Source organism: Haliotis rubra, unplaced genomic scaffold (genome assembly GCF_003918875.1).
Source record: "Haliotis rubra isolate DU_JTF1 unplaced genomic scaffold, ASM391887v1 Scf342, whole genome shotgun sequence".
In the NCBI taxonomy this organism is placed as follows: domain Eukaryota; kingdom Metazoa; phylum Mollusca; class Gastropoda; order Lepetellida; family Haliotidae; genus Haliotis; species Haliotis rubra.
Window position 1 is genome coordinate 837,103 of NW_025767016.1, and position 17,408 is coordinate 854,510.

General features: G+C 42.1%; 2 protein-coding genes across 2 annotated transcripts in view; one reads left to right on the forward strand and one right to left on the reverse strand.

The window, feature by feature from the left end:
* The window catches only part of LOC124284684 (transient receptor potential cation channel subfamily M member-like 2), a 72,825-nt gene extending 63,289 nt beyond the window's left edge, over positions 1–9,536 (forward strand). Inside the window, 3 exon segments of the mRNA XM_046720785.1 lie at positions 1,033–1,047; positions 4,049–4,084; positions 5,146–9,536. Coding sequence (XP_046576741.1) covers positions 1,033–1,047; positions 4,049–4,084; positions 5,146–5,262 — 168 coding nt within the window. The 3' untranslated portion in view covers positions 5,263–9,536.
* Positions 9,537–11,076: 1,540 nt separating this feature from the next.
* The window catches only part of LOC124284703 (coatomer subunit alpha-like), a 30,535-nt gene continuing 24,203 nt past the window's right edge, over positions 11,077–17,408 (reverse strand). The window contains exons 21-31 of the mRNA XM_046720810.1: positions 16,945–17,154; positions 16,479–16,571; positions 16,013–16,125; positions 15,734–15,805; positions 14,939–15,007; positions 14,533–14,669; positions 14,109–14,295; positions 13,262–13,372; positions 12,714–12,875; positions 12,320–12,514; positions 11,077–12,060 (exon numbers count right to left, since the gene is read on the reverse strand). Coding sequence (XP_046576766.1) covers positions 12,001–12,060; positions 12,320–12,514; positions 12,714–12,875; positions 13,262–13,372; positions 14,109–14,295; positions 14,533–14,669; positions 14,939–15,007; positions 15,734–15,805; positions 16,013–16,125; positions 16,479–16,571; positions 16,945–17,154 — 1,409 coding nt within the window. The 3' untranslated portion in view covers positions 11,077–12,000. The remainder of the gene's footprint in view (positions 12,061–12,319; positions 12,515–12,713; positions 12,876–13,261; positions 13,373–14,108; positions 14,296–14,532; positions 14,670–14,938; positions 15,008–15,733; positions 15,806–16,012; positions 16,126–16,478; positions 16,572–16,944; positions 17,155–17,408) is intronic.

Sequence of the window (17,408 nt, forward strand, 5' to 3'; positions counted from 1 at the left end):
ACCTGCTTCTTGTAGTGTTCAGTGCTAGTAGCAGACAGCTATACCGTTGGTGACGACCTGCTTCTTGTAGTGTTCAGTGCTAGTAGCAGACAGCCATACCGCTGGTGACGACCCGCTTCTTGTAGTGTTCAGTGCTAGTAGCAGACAGCTATACCGTTGGTGACGACCTGCTTCTTGTAGTGTTCAGTGCTAGTAGCAGACAGCTATACCGTTGGTGACGACCTGCTTCTTGTAGTGTTCAGTGCTAGTAGCAGACAGCTATACCGTTGGTGACGACCTGCTTCTTGTAGTGTTCAGTGCTAGTAGCAGACAGCTATACCGCTTCTTTGTAGTGTTCACCTAGTAGCAGACAGCTATCTTGGTGACGACCTGCTTCTTGTAGTGTTCAGTGCTAAGTTTGGAAAGGTCACCAATATGCCATGACATATCTGTCTGTGAGGAAAATGAATTCATAGTTGCCTAAATGAAAACAAAACATCATATTTTTACTGCAGTAAAACCTCTGAAGATGTGTGTTGCTGTAGGTATCCTTCTCATAAAGTGGTATGAATATGTCAGCTTTGAAAAATAGTCATTTTGTAGCAAAGATACAAAGTAAGGTCACTTAACAAATGATAGTAAATAGGAGTGATAACTGTAAATAACTCTTACTTATTCTAAATAACTGTCTTCACTGCCTCCTTCAATACATCATTTTTTCAGGCTTTATAATCTACATAGAAGGAATATGATTTCCGAATACATCTACGAAGTGAACAAAATAGGAACTCCCCTGATACTGTGTTTTGGTTTGTCAGGTGTGATGTGTTTCTGTACTACCTTCCTATTGTTCTGCTGTATGAAACATGTTGAATTCATGTTTACAGTTATGTTGTACACTTCTTAAAGTTCTTACAAGTTTCTTCGAGGTTAGGATTTCCGACTCTGCTTAAGTCTTCTCTCATTTGATCATAAGACAGCATGTATGAAAGATTATATGTCTAAGATTCCGATTCATATCCACCCTCACATCCCTGTTACTTTTCTTCACAGCCTAATAAATCCCAGGTGAGCTAGTCTTGTCCAGTTGTTTCCTGCCTCAAACCCTCACATGCCTCTAACTGTGGCCTTGCCTCGAACCCTCACATGCCTCTAACTGTGGCCTTGCCTTGAACCCTCACATGCCTCTAACTGTGGCCTTGCCTCAAACACTCACATGCCCCTAACTGTGGCCTTGCCTCGAACCCTCACATGCCCCTAAATGTGGCCTTGCCTCGAACCCTCACATGCCTCTTACTGTGGTCTTCCCTCGAACCCTCACATGCCTCTAACTGTGGCCTTGCCTCGAACCCTCACATGGCTCTAACTTTGGCCTTGTCTCAAACCCTCACATGCCTCTAACTGTGGCCTTGCCTCGAACCCTCACATGCCTCTAACTGTGGCCTTGCCTCGAACCCTCACATGCCCCTAACTGTGGCCTTGCCTCAGACCCTCACATGCCTCTAACTGTGGCCTTGCCCTCACATGCCTCTAACTGTCGCCTCAGACCCTCACATGCCCCCCTAACTGTGGCCTTGCCTCAGACCCTCACATGCCTCTAACTGTGGCCTTGCCTCAACCCTCACATGCCTCTAACTGTGGCCTTGCCTCAGACCCTCACATGCCCCTAACTGTGGCCTTGCCTCGAACCCTCACATGCCTCTAACTGTGGCCTTGCCTCAGACCCTCACATGCCTCTAACTGTGGCCTTGCCTCAACCCTCACATGCCCCTAACTGTGGCCTTGCCTTGAACCCTCACATGCCTCTAACTGTGGCCTTGCCTCAGACCCTCACATGCCCCTAACTGTGGCCTTGCCTCAACCCTCACATGCCTCTAACTGTGGCCTTGCCTCAGACCCTCACATGCCTCTAACTGTGGCCTTGCCTCAGACCCTCACATGCCTCTAACTGTGGCCTTGCCTCAGACCCTCACATGCCCCTAACTGTGGCCTTGCCTCGTGAACCCTCACATGCCTCTAACTGTGGCCTTGCCTGGAACCCTCACATGCCTCTAACTGTGGCCTTGCCTCAACCCTCACATGCCTCTAACTGTGGCCTTGCCTCAGACCCTCACATGCCCCTAACTGTGGCCTTGCCTCGAACCCTCACATGCCTCTAACTGTGGCCTTGCCTCAAACCCTCACATGCCTCTAACTGTGGCCTTGCCTCGAACCCTCACATGCCTCTAACTGTGGCCTTGCCTCGAACCCTCACATGCCTCTAACTGTGGCCTTGCCTCAGACCCTCACATGCCCCTAACTGTGGCCTTGCCTCGAACCCTCACATGCCTCTAACTGTGGCCTTGCCTCAGACCCTCACATGCCTCTAACTGTCGCCTTGCCTCTAACCCTCACATGCCCCTAACTGTGGCCTTGCCTCGAACCCTCACATGCCCCTAACTGTGGCCCTGTCTGGAACACTCTCTTCCTCAGCATTTGTCTTTCCATCAGGCTGCATGTTGTCATTCTTGTGATTGTTACCCCTCTATGTCATGATGCATGGTGTCGCTATAGTGATTGTATCCCTCTTTGTCATGATGCATGGTGTCACTATAGTGATTGTTATCCTTCAATGTCATGATGCATGGTGTCGCTATAGTGATTGTCTATAGTGATTGTTGTCCCTCTATGTGATGATGGTGTCACTATAGTGATTGTCATCCCTCTATGTGATGATGCATGGTGTCACTATAGTGATTGTCATCCCTCTATGTGATGATGCATGGTGTCACTATAGTGATTGTCATCCCTCTATGTGATGATGCATGGTGTCGCTATAGTGATTGTCATCCCTCTATGTGATGATGCATGGTGTCATATAGTGATTGTCATCCCTCTATGTATGCATGGTGTCACTATAGTGATTGTGATCCCTCTATGTGATGTATATGATGATTGTATAGTGATCCCTCTATGTGATGATGCATGGTGTCATGCATGCATTGTCACTATAGTGATTGTCTATGTGATGATGCATGGTGTCATCCCCCTCTATGTGATGATGCATGGTGTCACTATAGTGATTGTTGTTATCCCTCTATGTGATGATGCATGGTGTCACTATAGTGATTGTCATCCCTCTATGTGATGATGCATGGGTGTCACTATAGTGATTGTCATCCCTCTATGTGATGATGCATGGTGTCACTATAGTGATTGTCATCCCTATGTGATGATGCATGGTGTCATGGTCACTATATGATTGTTTGTGATCCTCTATGTGATGATGATTGTCATGGTGTCACTATAGTGATTGTTATCCCTCTATGTGATGATGCATGGTGTCACTATAGTGATTGTCATCCCCTCTATGTGATGATGCATGGTGTCACTATAGTGATTGTCATCCCTCTATGTGATGATGCATGGTGTCACTATAGTGATTGTCACTATAGTGATTGTCATCCCTCTATGTGATGATGCATGGTGTCACTATAGTGATTGTTATCCCTCTATGTGATGATGCATGGTGTCACTATAGTGATTGTGATCCCTCTATGTGATGATGCATGGATTGATTGTCATCCCTCTATGTGATGATGCATGGTGTCACTATAGTGATTGTGATCCTCTATGTGATGATGCATGGTGTCACTATAGTGATTGTCATCCCTCTATGTGATGATGCATGGTGTCACTATAGTGATTGTCATCCCTCTATGTGATGATGCATGGTGTCACTATAGTGATTGTGATCCCTCTATGTGATGATGCATGGTGTCACTATAGTGATTGTTATCCCTCTATGTGATGATGCATGGTGTCACTATAGTGATTGTCATCCCTCTATGTGATGATGCATGGTGTCACTATAGTGATTGTCATCCCTCTATGTGATGATGCATGGTGTCACTATAGTGATTGTTATCCCTCTATGTGATGATGCATGGTGTCACTATAGTGATTGTTACTTTTCTATGTGATGATGCATGGTGTCACTATAGTGACTGTTACCCCTAGTTAATGTCATTGTGGTCATTCATGGTTTCCATGTGTTAATTGTTTGTTGTGTTCTGCTATTCCATTTCAGTTCAGATATTGGAAGTCCATGGTTGGATATGAACCTGTTAGTGTAAAATCTACAACCCTTTTTTTCAACTCTTTTGTTTTTCAACTTCTTACAAGTCTTTTGTCCTGAGCATGCATTGATGTTCAATCTATGCTTTTTGATCCATTGTTGTGTTTTTTGTTTGTCAATAGTTAAGTAGGTCTGCATTTATGGTATGCTCATGGTGTATTCTGTAGCCTTGATGTTGTTACCAAATTTGTTCAGTCTTATACATGATGTACCAGTATTGTAACCTGCATTATGACTGCCCTCATCCTGGCTGGGTCGTAGGGTTCACCTCCTCTGTCAGGTCATCGTAGTAGCAAGTATTCTGGTCAAACGCAAATCATCAAAAGAGCTTCAAAACTTCATTTTTCGCCTTCCTCTTGTACGCCACCTCCCCTGAACCAACAGCATGTTGTTACATTGTGTTAAAGTGCATGGTTGTGACGTGTTGTTTACATCGACAGAGAGTGGATCAGGGTGATATGCATTGATCCCAACAGAAAACATATCTTTTCATAGATTGCATGCTTCGAAGAGTACACTCTGTGTTATGGGGTTGTTATATAAAGGGTTTTCTTGTGTCTGCATGTGTTGAAGTGCTTTTGCTATGTATTTTTGTCAGATTGAAAGGTTAATGATACTATCAATGAACTTCTTTCAACAATATTGTAAATTGGCTGATCTGATGACCCAGCTCTCTAAAACTAAGGGAGAATACCAGCAATGTGTGATCCCTGGTTTGATGATGTGATGTCATACTGAGATGTGACATACTGAGATGTGATGACACACTGAGATGTGATGACATACTGAGATGTGATGTCATATTGAGATGTGATGTCATACTGAGATCGAACCCGGGTCTTCATCATGACAAGCGAACACTTTAACCACTAGGCTACCCCACCACCCCTGAGATGGGATGATGTGTCATACTAAGATGTGATGTGTCATACTAAGATGTGATAATGTGTCATACTAAGATGTGATGGTGTGATGTCATACTGATGCATTATGATATCATGTTGTGATATTTTCAATGTGATGTTGTTATAACTCATGTGTGTTTCCAGGCTGGTGACACAGTGGACGCGGCAGTATGGCAGACGATGACATCATCATTGACGCTACACGGGAGCCATTCCTACTTCTGTCAACTTGTGGCTGAGAAGCTTGGCGCTTACTTCTGAGCAGTGCTACATCTAGAGTCAGTGTGATGTTTGGTGTCTGGAGGCTTGAGACCATTCAGCTGGAAGTTGGGGTACAAGCTATTGGTGTGAAACAACTGTCTCTGGACAGTGTTCTAGTTGAGAGTCTCCAGCATAACTGATGTCTTGCACACCATGTCATGTCACAGATTGCTTCACAAGGAACATTCTTATAGTGTACCACTAATTTCATGAAGGACAAAGTGTTATGGATATCTTGCCATGCCCCTAGTCATGTATGATGTCATGGCAACCCCAAGCCTGTGTAATGTCATGGCAACCCCAAGCCTCATGTAATGTCAAGTCCACCCGAATTCTATGTAATGTCATTACAACCCCAAGTCTATGAAATGTCATGACAACCCCAAGCCTGTGTAATGTCATGGCAACCCCAATTCTATGTCATGTCATGACAACCCCAAGCCTGTGTAATGTCATGACAACCCCAAGCCTGTGTAATGTCATGGCAACCCCAAGCCTCATGTAATGTCAAGTCAACCCCAAGCCTCATGTAATGTCATGTCGACCCCAAGCCTGTGTAATGTTATGGCAACCCCAATTCTATGTAATGTCATGACAACCCCAAGCCTGTGTAATGTCATGGCAACCCCAAGCCTGTGTAATGTCATGGCAACCCCAAGCCTCATGTAATGTCAAGTCAACCCGAATTCTATGTAATGTCATGGCAACCCCAAGCCTCATGTAATGTCAAGTCAACCCGAATTTTATGTAATGTCATTACAACCCCAAGCCTCATGTAATGTCATGGCAACCCCAAGCCTCATGTAATGTCATGGCAACCCCAAGCCTCATGTAATGTCATGTTGACCCCAAGCCTGTGTAATGTCATGACAACCCCAAGCCTCATGTAATGTCATAACAACCCCAAGCCTCATGTGATGTCATGACAACCTCAAGCTTCATGTAATATCATGTCAACCCCAATTCTATGTGATGTCATGGCAATGCCATGTCATGTAATGGTAACTGGCATTTATACGTAAGGTCAGTCGTATATCTGCTCCATCAACTCCAAACTAAGCAATATTCCCAACACAAGAACTGTCACTATAGGTGTCACTGGACCAGGCAACTATCACTTCGGACATGAAATTAACTCGTCAGTAAACTGCATTTGAGAAGTTGACCTCTGTCACGTGTGTGGACGTGTGTCTTGACTCCAGGACAGAATCTCAGTGTTTGTACGGGTCAATGTGGCTATGATTTGAAGTGATTTGTTTGTGCCAGTAGCGTATTGTACTTGCTTAAGTAGAAACCATGGTCTGTTGTAATGTGGAGTAACTGCTCATAGGCTAAACAGATAGTTTCTAAGAGTTTTACAGGAATTATTGAATCAAATCAATTGTACTTGACATGAAAAATACTTGCTACTTACCAGTCAGATTCCTTTGTTTATATGACTCAACATTGGCTTATTGTGATTGCTACCATATCCATATGTCTGTATCTTCAGTGTACGTTTATCTGTACATCTCTGTTCGGCTACCATCTCTTAGCTATTGCTGCATGGTCAGTATTATATATAATCCATCACTATACATCTCTGTACAGGCTCGCTGATTTGGTTGATACATGTCATCGGTTCACAATTGCGCAGATTGATGCTCATGCTGTTGATCACTGGATTGTCTGGTCCAGACTCGATTTTTTACAGACCGCCGCCAAATAGCTGGAATATTACTGAGTGCGGCGTAAAGCTAAACTCACTAACTTACATCTCTGTACCACCACTGCATTGTCTCTGGTACGTCAGTACCTACCATCTTATGTTCTTGTTATTAATGCAGATGACCCACTGTACATAACCACATCAGAGACGATATTTCATTATACTGGAGACATTGTATCAAATCATTCAGTTTTAATTTATTTTATGATCATGTATGTTATGATGACCTTATGATGACCTTTAGTAGGCCACTATCAAGCTGCCTGTGATATCTATGTGTGTCAGTGCAGACACTGACGACCTTGAAGTGCCGTTACCTCTCACGCTGTCTACCTGCTGTATATACCTAACTGTGCCACATCAAAACTGAAGCAACTACAGGTCATTTGTTGGTTTTTGCTCGGCAAAATGTGAGATGTTTTTGATGGGAGTCTGCACCGGGGTAAACAATACATATGCTGTATCAATGTATTTGATGTATGTACCATAAAATGAGGGGAAGCTACAGCAGACACTCTCTGAGTCCTCATAACTGCTGATTCCAGCTGTGTGATGGAGGAACTGTACGTACAAGCTTTCTATTTATGTAGTCATCACTTGTGTATCAGTTACTGAGTTATCTCCTCTTGTCTTCACAAAGGACTAAATTTATTGAGTTATCTCCCCTTTTTCTACTCAAGGAACTTAATAATGACTCTTCTGGGGTTTTTTAATTCAGGATTTAAAGTATATATACAGCAAAATCATTTGTTGTCCTTTCTGCAGATTGTGAATCCATAAAACAGATTGCACTGCAAGTAAAAGCAGCAGAGAACATCAAAATAGATTGAATCAGATGTAACTGTCACAAAGTTAGACTCCTTGGTCATTGATAAGTTTCTTTACTCTTCAGTATACTATAGTGTTTTAATAAATGAAATGTAAAGAAAGAAGAATGTTAATACCTAGCCCTTAGCCTTCTTGTGAAATTTTACTTGTCCTCTACCTGCAACTTTCATCCCAGCATTAACACTGGAAAAAAAACATTTTAAATTTTTGGATTGGTGACCAAATCATAATCTGAGAAACACAAGTAAAAAATGTTGCCCTTATCAGATGAAAGAGCAGATGCTTCTTCCCATGGTGTGGGTTAATCTCAGCATCTCTTACTTACCCTGACAATAGCAGCAATGTTCAAGTCCGAACCACGGCCTCGATAACTGTGCAGTGTTACCAGTTCCAGATAGCATATATATTTGGAAAACTTGCACAGGATTTTTCACAATATTAAATTGAACATGACTCTTGTATCAAAGTATACACAGTTTTGATATAATTTATTTTACAAGTATAGTTTTATGATTTATTTGTTGATATATGTGTATGCATTGTTATATGAATATGTATGTATTGTTATGTATATGTATATGAAAGCATTGTTATATGTATATGTGTATGAATTTTTATATGTATGCATTGTTTTATGTATGCATTGTTTTATGTATGCATTGTTAACTGCTGATGATCATGATGTTGAGAGACCTTATTTTTGTATTTGCTCCAAGAGCATAGCATGACTTGTGATGAATAACGTTGAATGGAGACACATTCCCATCTCTGCATTGAGTGATTTGCTAACCAGAATATGGTTTTACCATAGCAGGCAGTTTTTACAGGCCAGACAAATTTTATGTATATTTATATAATTTTCTAGCCAACATCAAGAATGTTGCTAGAAGCCACAAAGCGTTAACATTCAAGACATGAAAATGAGTGTACATTTTCTATAAGAAGTATGTTCAATAATGGATTAAGTTCACCCATCAATAGTGGTATAAAAGAGTAATACAGGTATTTTCAGTCTTATACTATGTACTTTCCGTTTTAGTTTTAGTTTCATCAGAGAATATGTGATCTTGTTAATATAAATAGCAGTGAAACAATAAACATTCCATTCTTTATCCGACAGTTCTAATATACATACATTTATATCTGGTATGGGTACCTCAAGCATTGTAGATAACCACTGCCTGTCACCTCCCCTTCCCAGACTCATCTCTCGTACATGGGATATCTGAATCTTGTGTACAGGAGACTCATTTTGTACATTTTAGACCTGCCTTTTATATATTTGAGATCTATCTCGGGTATGTTTTTGCCCATCCTTTTGCATAATCCGAAACTAGCATTTTTTTATTTGAGACAGTATCTTGTCAATGAACATATAATTTATTAACTAGGTAACTATTAACTACACCAAATGTGTAAATTATGTGATTTAGATGGAACATGTTATAAAGCTGACAATCAGTGCTGGCATAGATTCCCGACGTGACCACTAATGGTTGATCTGCTTACACGCCAGTACCCACATGTTGTAACTAAAGGTATGTGTAAGCTAATTTGCTAGCAATTTGTATTGAGGGTTATATATTGTCCAGAAATTGGGATGTTTAATCTGTAACCCCAGGCAAGTAGTTTACCCACACAAGCTCCTGCCATCCCCAACCTCCCATGTAATGGCAGACGATGTCTTCTGACCACTGTCAGTCTACATTCCTGCTTTGATGAAGAAATTAGAACAAATATGAACCTATCATAACTATCTATTGTCATGAGTCAAACTTTGATGATTTTGCCTGGGCAGGTGTTTTGGGTCAGTTTGCTTGTAATTGGAAGTCCATTTCTTTGAAATACAGAGCTTGAGATGACCACACTGAAAATGCTGTGTCATTAAGTCAGTCCTGTGTGTTATTTGGCCTTGCTTCATGTCGTCCCTGTTCTCTGTGTCTGTACAGTGCTGAACCAGGCTGCTCAGTATAAGACAATCATGTTCTTTTGGAAGATGCTGCTCAAAGTTGATGTTCAATCAGCCATGTATAATCAATCATATATGCAATAACCTGTGGATGTTGTTCAAGAGCTGTACTGGTGAAGTATTGAAACACTCAATACCAATTTTGTTTTGAATTTGGAAATTCACAAAAGAAAATCAATCTAATTTTGTCATTTCTTGAAGAAACTGGAAATGTTGATTGGTGTTAACATTGAATGATAGCAGAGGAGTGGATGTTGTCTGAAACCAACCTTTCTGACAGAGCTGGTTGTACAAGTGTACCATCTGGATCTTCCACTAATGCAAGAGTTTTAAGTGAAACAAAGGTTACTATTTTCAGGGATATTACTACTTAATAGTTTTGCCTTAGGTATTTACTTTCATCACATTCTACACCCTGATCTCTGTTTAGACTCCCAGAAAGATCTGGTCAGTATGTACACATTATGGTATTGACTTTGTTTATGACCTAAATCATGCCAATAAGAATACGTGTGATATCTATTGTGTTGTGTTGTTTACTGAACATGTGATGATGCAGTAATATACACATCCGGAATCTGGCCGCCTACTGTGGCAGGGTTACATACACTTTGACATCTGTGCCACTCTGGTCCACCTTGCAATATACACCAATAATAAACAAAACAGCATGTGTTCTCCACTAGTTAAAGAACTATCGTTAATCTGCTCCAGCAATTAGACTCATGATGCTGATCACTGGATTGTCTGGTCCAGGCTCGATTATTTACAGACTGCCGCCATATAGCTGGAATATTGGTGGCATTAAACAACATACCAAGCAATTAGAGACTTCGGTCCTATGAAACAATCAGGTGCTTTTATGTCAAGTGGGATACATTGTGAAGGAGTTGAGTGAAGTTACAATAAGCTAAATTCTGCTTCATGTGGTTTGTCCAGAGTTTTAAGAGGTTATTCTGTGTTTAACAGAAATTAGGCATAAACCTGCCCTCAGTATTATTTGTTACACTGCTATACTGAGTCTAACAAACCCTAGTAGAAGGTCACGTCAGCTAACCTTTTAGCGACTGATGACCGTCCAATCAAAAGCGAGACGGCCGAACGGATTAACCAATGAAACAATGGCAGTGTAACGAAAAATACTGAGCCTAAGTTTACTTTGACTGCCTAATTGAGCCACCACCAGCTTGTGTTTTGACATATGTTCTTGTATGTATTCCTGCCAATGATGGCCATGATCCCACTGAACAAAGTATAGTACAAGTCACTAGTGACCTAACTGTCTGAACACACAGAACAGGGAAGGTCATCTTTTTAAGTATGGCATTTATTCCCACGTAACAAAGATGTTCACATTCAAGATGAAATATACATAAATAGTAGTTGTCATACAAGAGAAATAACTATATTGTTTCCTGTGAAGACAGGTCACCAACACTGTCTTCTACTCCAAGGCTTCCATCGTTATCAGCTTTATCACAAGGGATGGACGCCCATTGTTATATGTAAAATTATCTTGCCAACTACCATAACATTCCTCATTAAATGTGTCCACTGCTGGTCCCGCTCTTTGTTTACACTACCATCCAAAGAACTTTTTTAATGAACAAAATTTGCATCAGCATATTTAAAAGCCTGATTGCAACATGTCACACTGTCCCTTGTTAAACCAAATATGCCCAGTCGAATCATAAACCACTGGCCTTGGTATCAGACAGATCAAGCATTTCAAGAGACATTGTGTAGTAACATGCCAAAGAAACAAAAGTTATAACAGTCAATACTAGAGGGCTGTCCCTAAGCTGTTTTCCATGACACTTGTGGTCTGCCTGTTAGCAATTGATCTTACTTTGATTGGTTTCCTGTGGACATGTTAATTTATTTATTCACATTTGTAATATGCATTCACAATATTAATGCTTGCATCAAATCTGCTGAAAAATCACCATTTTCCATACAGAATATAGAGAAAAGAAGAACTTTTAGGAGCTAAATGTTGTGAGTTGAACATTCTTTCAATATTCACAATACAGATCGTCCTTGTGTTGGAATGTCCATTTACACACAATCACATTATGTTCTGGATCCACCTGGGCATGCTGCTGATAGCAACACTGAAGCCGTCAGTAGCGACATCATCTGCAGCACAGCGATCCCAATGAGAGGACACTTCAACACATATTGTCTCTACCACATCCAGTAGGCAATGTTCAATGCTCAGACAGTTGGAGGTCTAGCGGAACTGGTTTGGGCTGATTCTCAGTCCTATACAGTCTTTGCCGATCTCTGTGACCTTCAAAACCAAAAATTTAAATATCACCCACTGATGCCAAAAACATCTTAAATCAGCCATGCATTCGCTACATCAGGCAATCTAACATAAAAATTTTGACATACGATTATTTCCTTAATATATATTTCACATACCAAAACATTCAGACTTGAAGATAAGCTAATGTATGAATTGTGTATAAGGTATAAAGACACAACTAGTCATGTTCAGATCTGTCCATGTCACTGCCCACTACAACTTCCTGTCATCAAATACTGACCTGTGTGACCCTACAGACTTGACCCTTGAACTCTGGCAGGTAGCAGGCTCCACTGAGAGGACACTTAATGACAGGCTTGCCTCGGTAGATGGGGACGAAGGTGGCCCCACAGATGTCGAATGGGTTGTGCTGGTCATACTTCAGTTCATGCTCATCTACAGGGTTCTTCTCACATGCAGCCAGGATCTTCCGTGTCTGCAGCATGACAATAGCATGACATTCTCACATGACATAACAACAGGAACTACTTCTCTCCACATGCCATCTAAACCTCTCAACACGATCTCTGCACAGTTATAGTGTATAGTGTACAGACCGTCTACCTAGCTGCTATGTTACTATTGTAGTGTTCCTACCATGTTAGGAACAAAATGGAAACCTGTATGGAACTCACCTGTGTTGCAACATCAGGTTTGGGTCCAAGTTCCAGGAGGCGCCGAGCAAATGATGCAGCTGTTTTGTAGTTTTTGAGCTTGAAGAAGAGATTGAGCGCTGTCCTGAGTGTGAGGATGAGGTGGACCGGCTGGAGGCTGCAGTGGGTGAAGTAGGCTGCCATCTGTACAAAACCAAACGTTATATTTTCTAGTGGTCTGCACAACAAATAACTACAGGGTTACCTCTCTGCAAAGTTGACATTCTTCGAGATATTGTGTGACATACATGTCCATAGAAACATTTTGCATCATTTCTAATCCTACCAGGTTGGTTTGTTTCTGTCCTACACAATTCTTAACAGGTTGCACTGAAGCAGGAACTTACTTATACACCCTCACTTTGATGCAGTAATGGTTATTTAATCACAAACATTTTGACAACCTGAACATTATTTCCATCCATTCTCATAAAGAGGATGGGAAACCTATCCTGCCCTGATGTCCAGTTTAGCCATGATGTACGACTTAATGTGACAATAAATGGGGTAACTGGCAGCTCAATCCTCACCTCACAGACTCGCTTCTGCTCCTCGAGGTTGCTCTTGGGCATCTCTTTCCTCTTTGCTTCCAGCGACAGGCCTACGATGTACTCACGGCAGATCTCAATCAGCTGCTGGGCCTGAAAATATCCACATAAAATACAATAAACAGAACACAAACCAAATAAAACAAATGAAACAACATCTCTTACATCATAATAATCAATAATCTGACGATGTTCTGTTCATTTCATCAACACTTCCACTGTACCCAACAACATCTCCTGCATCCCTCCAGCGTACCCAACATCATCTCCATCATCAACTGCAGTCATCATCAACTGCAGTCACCTGCCTCAGCAATCTCCTGTATCCCTCCAGTGTGACCCCATCCTACCCCTCTACATGTGACATATACAACCACCTACCTCAGCAATCTCCTGGACCCTCCAGTGTGACCCATCCTACCCCTCTACATGTGACATACACCATTGCATACACCTGCACAGTCACCTACCTCAGCAATCTCCTGGACCCTCCCAGTGTGACCCCATCCTACCCCTCTACATGTGACATACACCATTGCATACACCTGCACAATCACCTACCTCAGCAATCTCCTGGACCCTCCAGTGTGACCCCATCCTACCCCTCTACATGTGACATACACCATTGCATACACCTGCACAGTCACCTACCTCAGCAATCTCCTGGACCCTCCAGTGTGACCCATCCTACCCCTCTACATGTGACATACACCATTGCATACACCTGCACAGTCACCTACCTCAGCAATCTCCTGGACCCTCCAGTGTGACCCATCCTATCCCTCTACATGTGACATACACCATTGCATACACCTGTACAGTCACCTACCTCAGCAATCTCCTGTTTGTTGTCCACAACCAGTAGGGGCACACTGAGGAGAATAGAGCGGAACTTCTCACATGCATCAGCAAACTTGCCGGTGGTTGTGAGTTGGTAGGCGGCTTGGAGCTGCTGCACCAACATGTTCAGCTTCAGACCCACGGCAGGGGCACCATTACGAGCTCCAGCCTCTTTCCTGAACAGAGGAATTAGTCTGAATTGTCAAACACATGTAAAAACACAAACCTCCTCCAAATCTGGGTAAATCTTAGCAGTTCTTGGGTCAAATGACATGGCTTTGATCGCGTATTTCCACCCAGAAAACTTGCTGTTCTTAGCTTTCACATGTCTACAAAGCGTCTAGTTGATGACTTAACCTCTACCTTGAAGATTTTATCCTGACTGTAACTAAATGATAATGTTCAACACATACCAGTTTCGGTGTGGGTAGCTGAAGAGAGGTGGAATAGACGCCAGCCCGAGGTATGCTGTTCGTGAGCGGGCATATGTCTGCAGGAACAGTTGCTTGTAGCTCTGGAAGTTGACCACACCCACCTGGTCGTGGAGCAGCTGGAGGGAGACGAAGCATGCAACAGTGAGGGAGGCACAGATGGAATCATTTTACTTATTTTACAGATTACAAATTTCATGAATGCTGTTGACAAAACAAACAAAAAGCTTTGACATGATTCTACTAATACATTTCCTAAAGCGAAAGAATTTCAACCTTTCTCCCACTATCACTAAGAAGACATTAAAAACAAAAACATATTCAATTGGCTTGAGTACATTAACATAAAATTCTACAAAATGAATGTCTGCACTGGTGAATGGCTTACCCTCATGGCTGTCTCGAAGGACCCGGCCAGAAGATGGTCCACTGGCAGCTGAGAATTGTTGCACCACACCTGAGGAGGGAGGGAAAGCACACATTGAATTTGAAACAAAGGCGGGCAGTGGCTTAGTGGTTAAAGTGTTTATTCAGCACACCAAAGGATTCAATATCCCACTTGGGTACAATGTGTGATGCCCATTTCTGGAGTCCCCTCTTCGAGATACTTCTGGAACATTGCAGAAAGTGGCATAAAACCATACTCACTAACATACTCCCTTCTTCTATTACTTGTCCAGTGAGGGAGTATGGTGATGTGCCACTTCTGGTAACAGTCAGTATAATGAAGGCAGAATGGGCCTCAAACACAGTATCAGTGGGAGGTATCATGATGAACCACCTCCATAATAACTTAGCACTCCATCGATATAATATTGTATCAGTTTATAGCATATCAGATATACTTATTGCAGAGATGGAGAGCATCATAGTACAGTAACTCAGTACTAATATGTAGAGATTGTATCAAAGTCCAATACTGACAACACATAGCTGCCTTGTCTCTCAGATAACAATTGTTATTTCGTTACAGACTTCAGACTGTGACACTATGAATTGGCTATACAGTACTAACAGCCAAAATCTGTTCATAATTTCAATGGTAAGTTCTCAAAATTGACTTCAGTAACTTCAAATGATACAAGTCTTGACAGGACAGACATAACACTATAGATTTCATATCCATCAATACAGACTTGTTCATAGCAGACAGTGTAAGGCTAATCAGCCACGGACTCTTTACCTGTGTCTGACTGGTGCCCTTGGTAGGAGGAACAAAGTAGCCTTCCTCTCCAGTCGGTGTTGGGCCAACATCCTGAAATACACAGTTCACATGAAACAAGCATAATGGTGCCAGGATTTCAGTCACTGGGTCTACATGTCCCACTTAGTAATAATCCATTTATAAAAATAGCCTCACTATTTACAAATCTGACAGCTGGATCAAAAGGACGAGGTCAGCTTCACTGCTAAGGGAGGCAACTCTTGTATCTACTGAGCAGCTGCACAGACATGAACTCACCAGATCAGGTGGAAGTTCAAGATCGTCGTCACCCACGTCCCAGCCACCGCCTTCACCTTCACCACCAACAAGTTCCTCGTCATCAAACCCTCCACCAGCTCCGAATCCTCCCTCTGAAAACATGTCACATCAACTGTTACCAAGCTGCGGGTCTGGGCTGCGGCTAACAGGAAATACATGTGTGATGGTAAATAGAATCATACAAACACCATCAAACACTTGGTCATTGTGAAACCTGGTTAATTGATGAAGACAATGTAACAATATGGTCTCAATGGAACCCCCTTTTATTTACCAAAAATATGCTGATCAAGTCGTTGTATCCATCATCAGACTACTTAGTTTATTAGTGAAGAATCTACCCATGAGTCTCAGCATCAGAGACTGCCACACAACTTGTCAACTGTATCCCTATCAACTGAAAGGTGTTTTACTGTACAAGTGGTTCAGTTTCATGGTGACATACCTTCATCCAGAACCAGCTCTGCATCTTCTCCCCATCCTTCCCCGGCACCGTCCTCGATGTCAGCTGCTGCTGCAGCCAGACCAGACGGCTTGCCTGGATCATGGACAACACTGACTTAGTCAGGTTTTATGCAGATTTCAAAAATACTTCCTGTCTGTGTTATTGCATTTATGTCATGAATTGAACCAGAAACTTGAACAAATGTCTTTACCACTAGGCCATGCAACCGTTCTATAGACTTGACACACTAACTGCTCCGTGTCAGTAATAGACATTAACATGGATGTAAGACAATAACATTAACACTCTGTATTAACACCATATATTCTGATACGTGCTATGCCAACTATTTATTTTACCATATAAACTGTAAGATCTAAAGTGATGGATGCCCCTGTAACCATGCATTGTCTCAATACAGATATAACATAGCTTCAGACTTGATGAAGAATGTTCGAGAAAATACCTCTGGCAGCCATTGCTCCCTCAAAGAATCCTTTGGACACGGTCAGTAGTGGCCAGTTGCTCTCCTGTTGCATGATGGGAGGTGGTGGCTGGAGAAGGCGGGCACTGGGGTACAGGTCAGGGACACGGTCGTTCTCACCAAAACTCTCCTTGATGAGCTCCGCCTCCTCCGACATACCGTGGGTCTCGGCAGTCAGGTATGCTAGCGACTCTGTAACAAGACTTGGACTTGGACAGGGATAGACAGTAACCACACCAATCCATTCAACACACAATACAGGCACAGATAACCAAATATTGATGGGGTATGCCTAGTACAGCACATATTTAGGTACATTTTTTCCCCTTGTTGCTTGCATCACCCACATGGATTGCTAGGAATTACTGAAACATTTGCTCGAGTTTTACATGACACAGAAATATGCCCAGTATGCACAAATGTATAGAAGACACAGAAAAATAAAT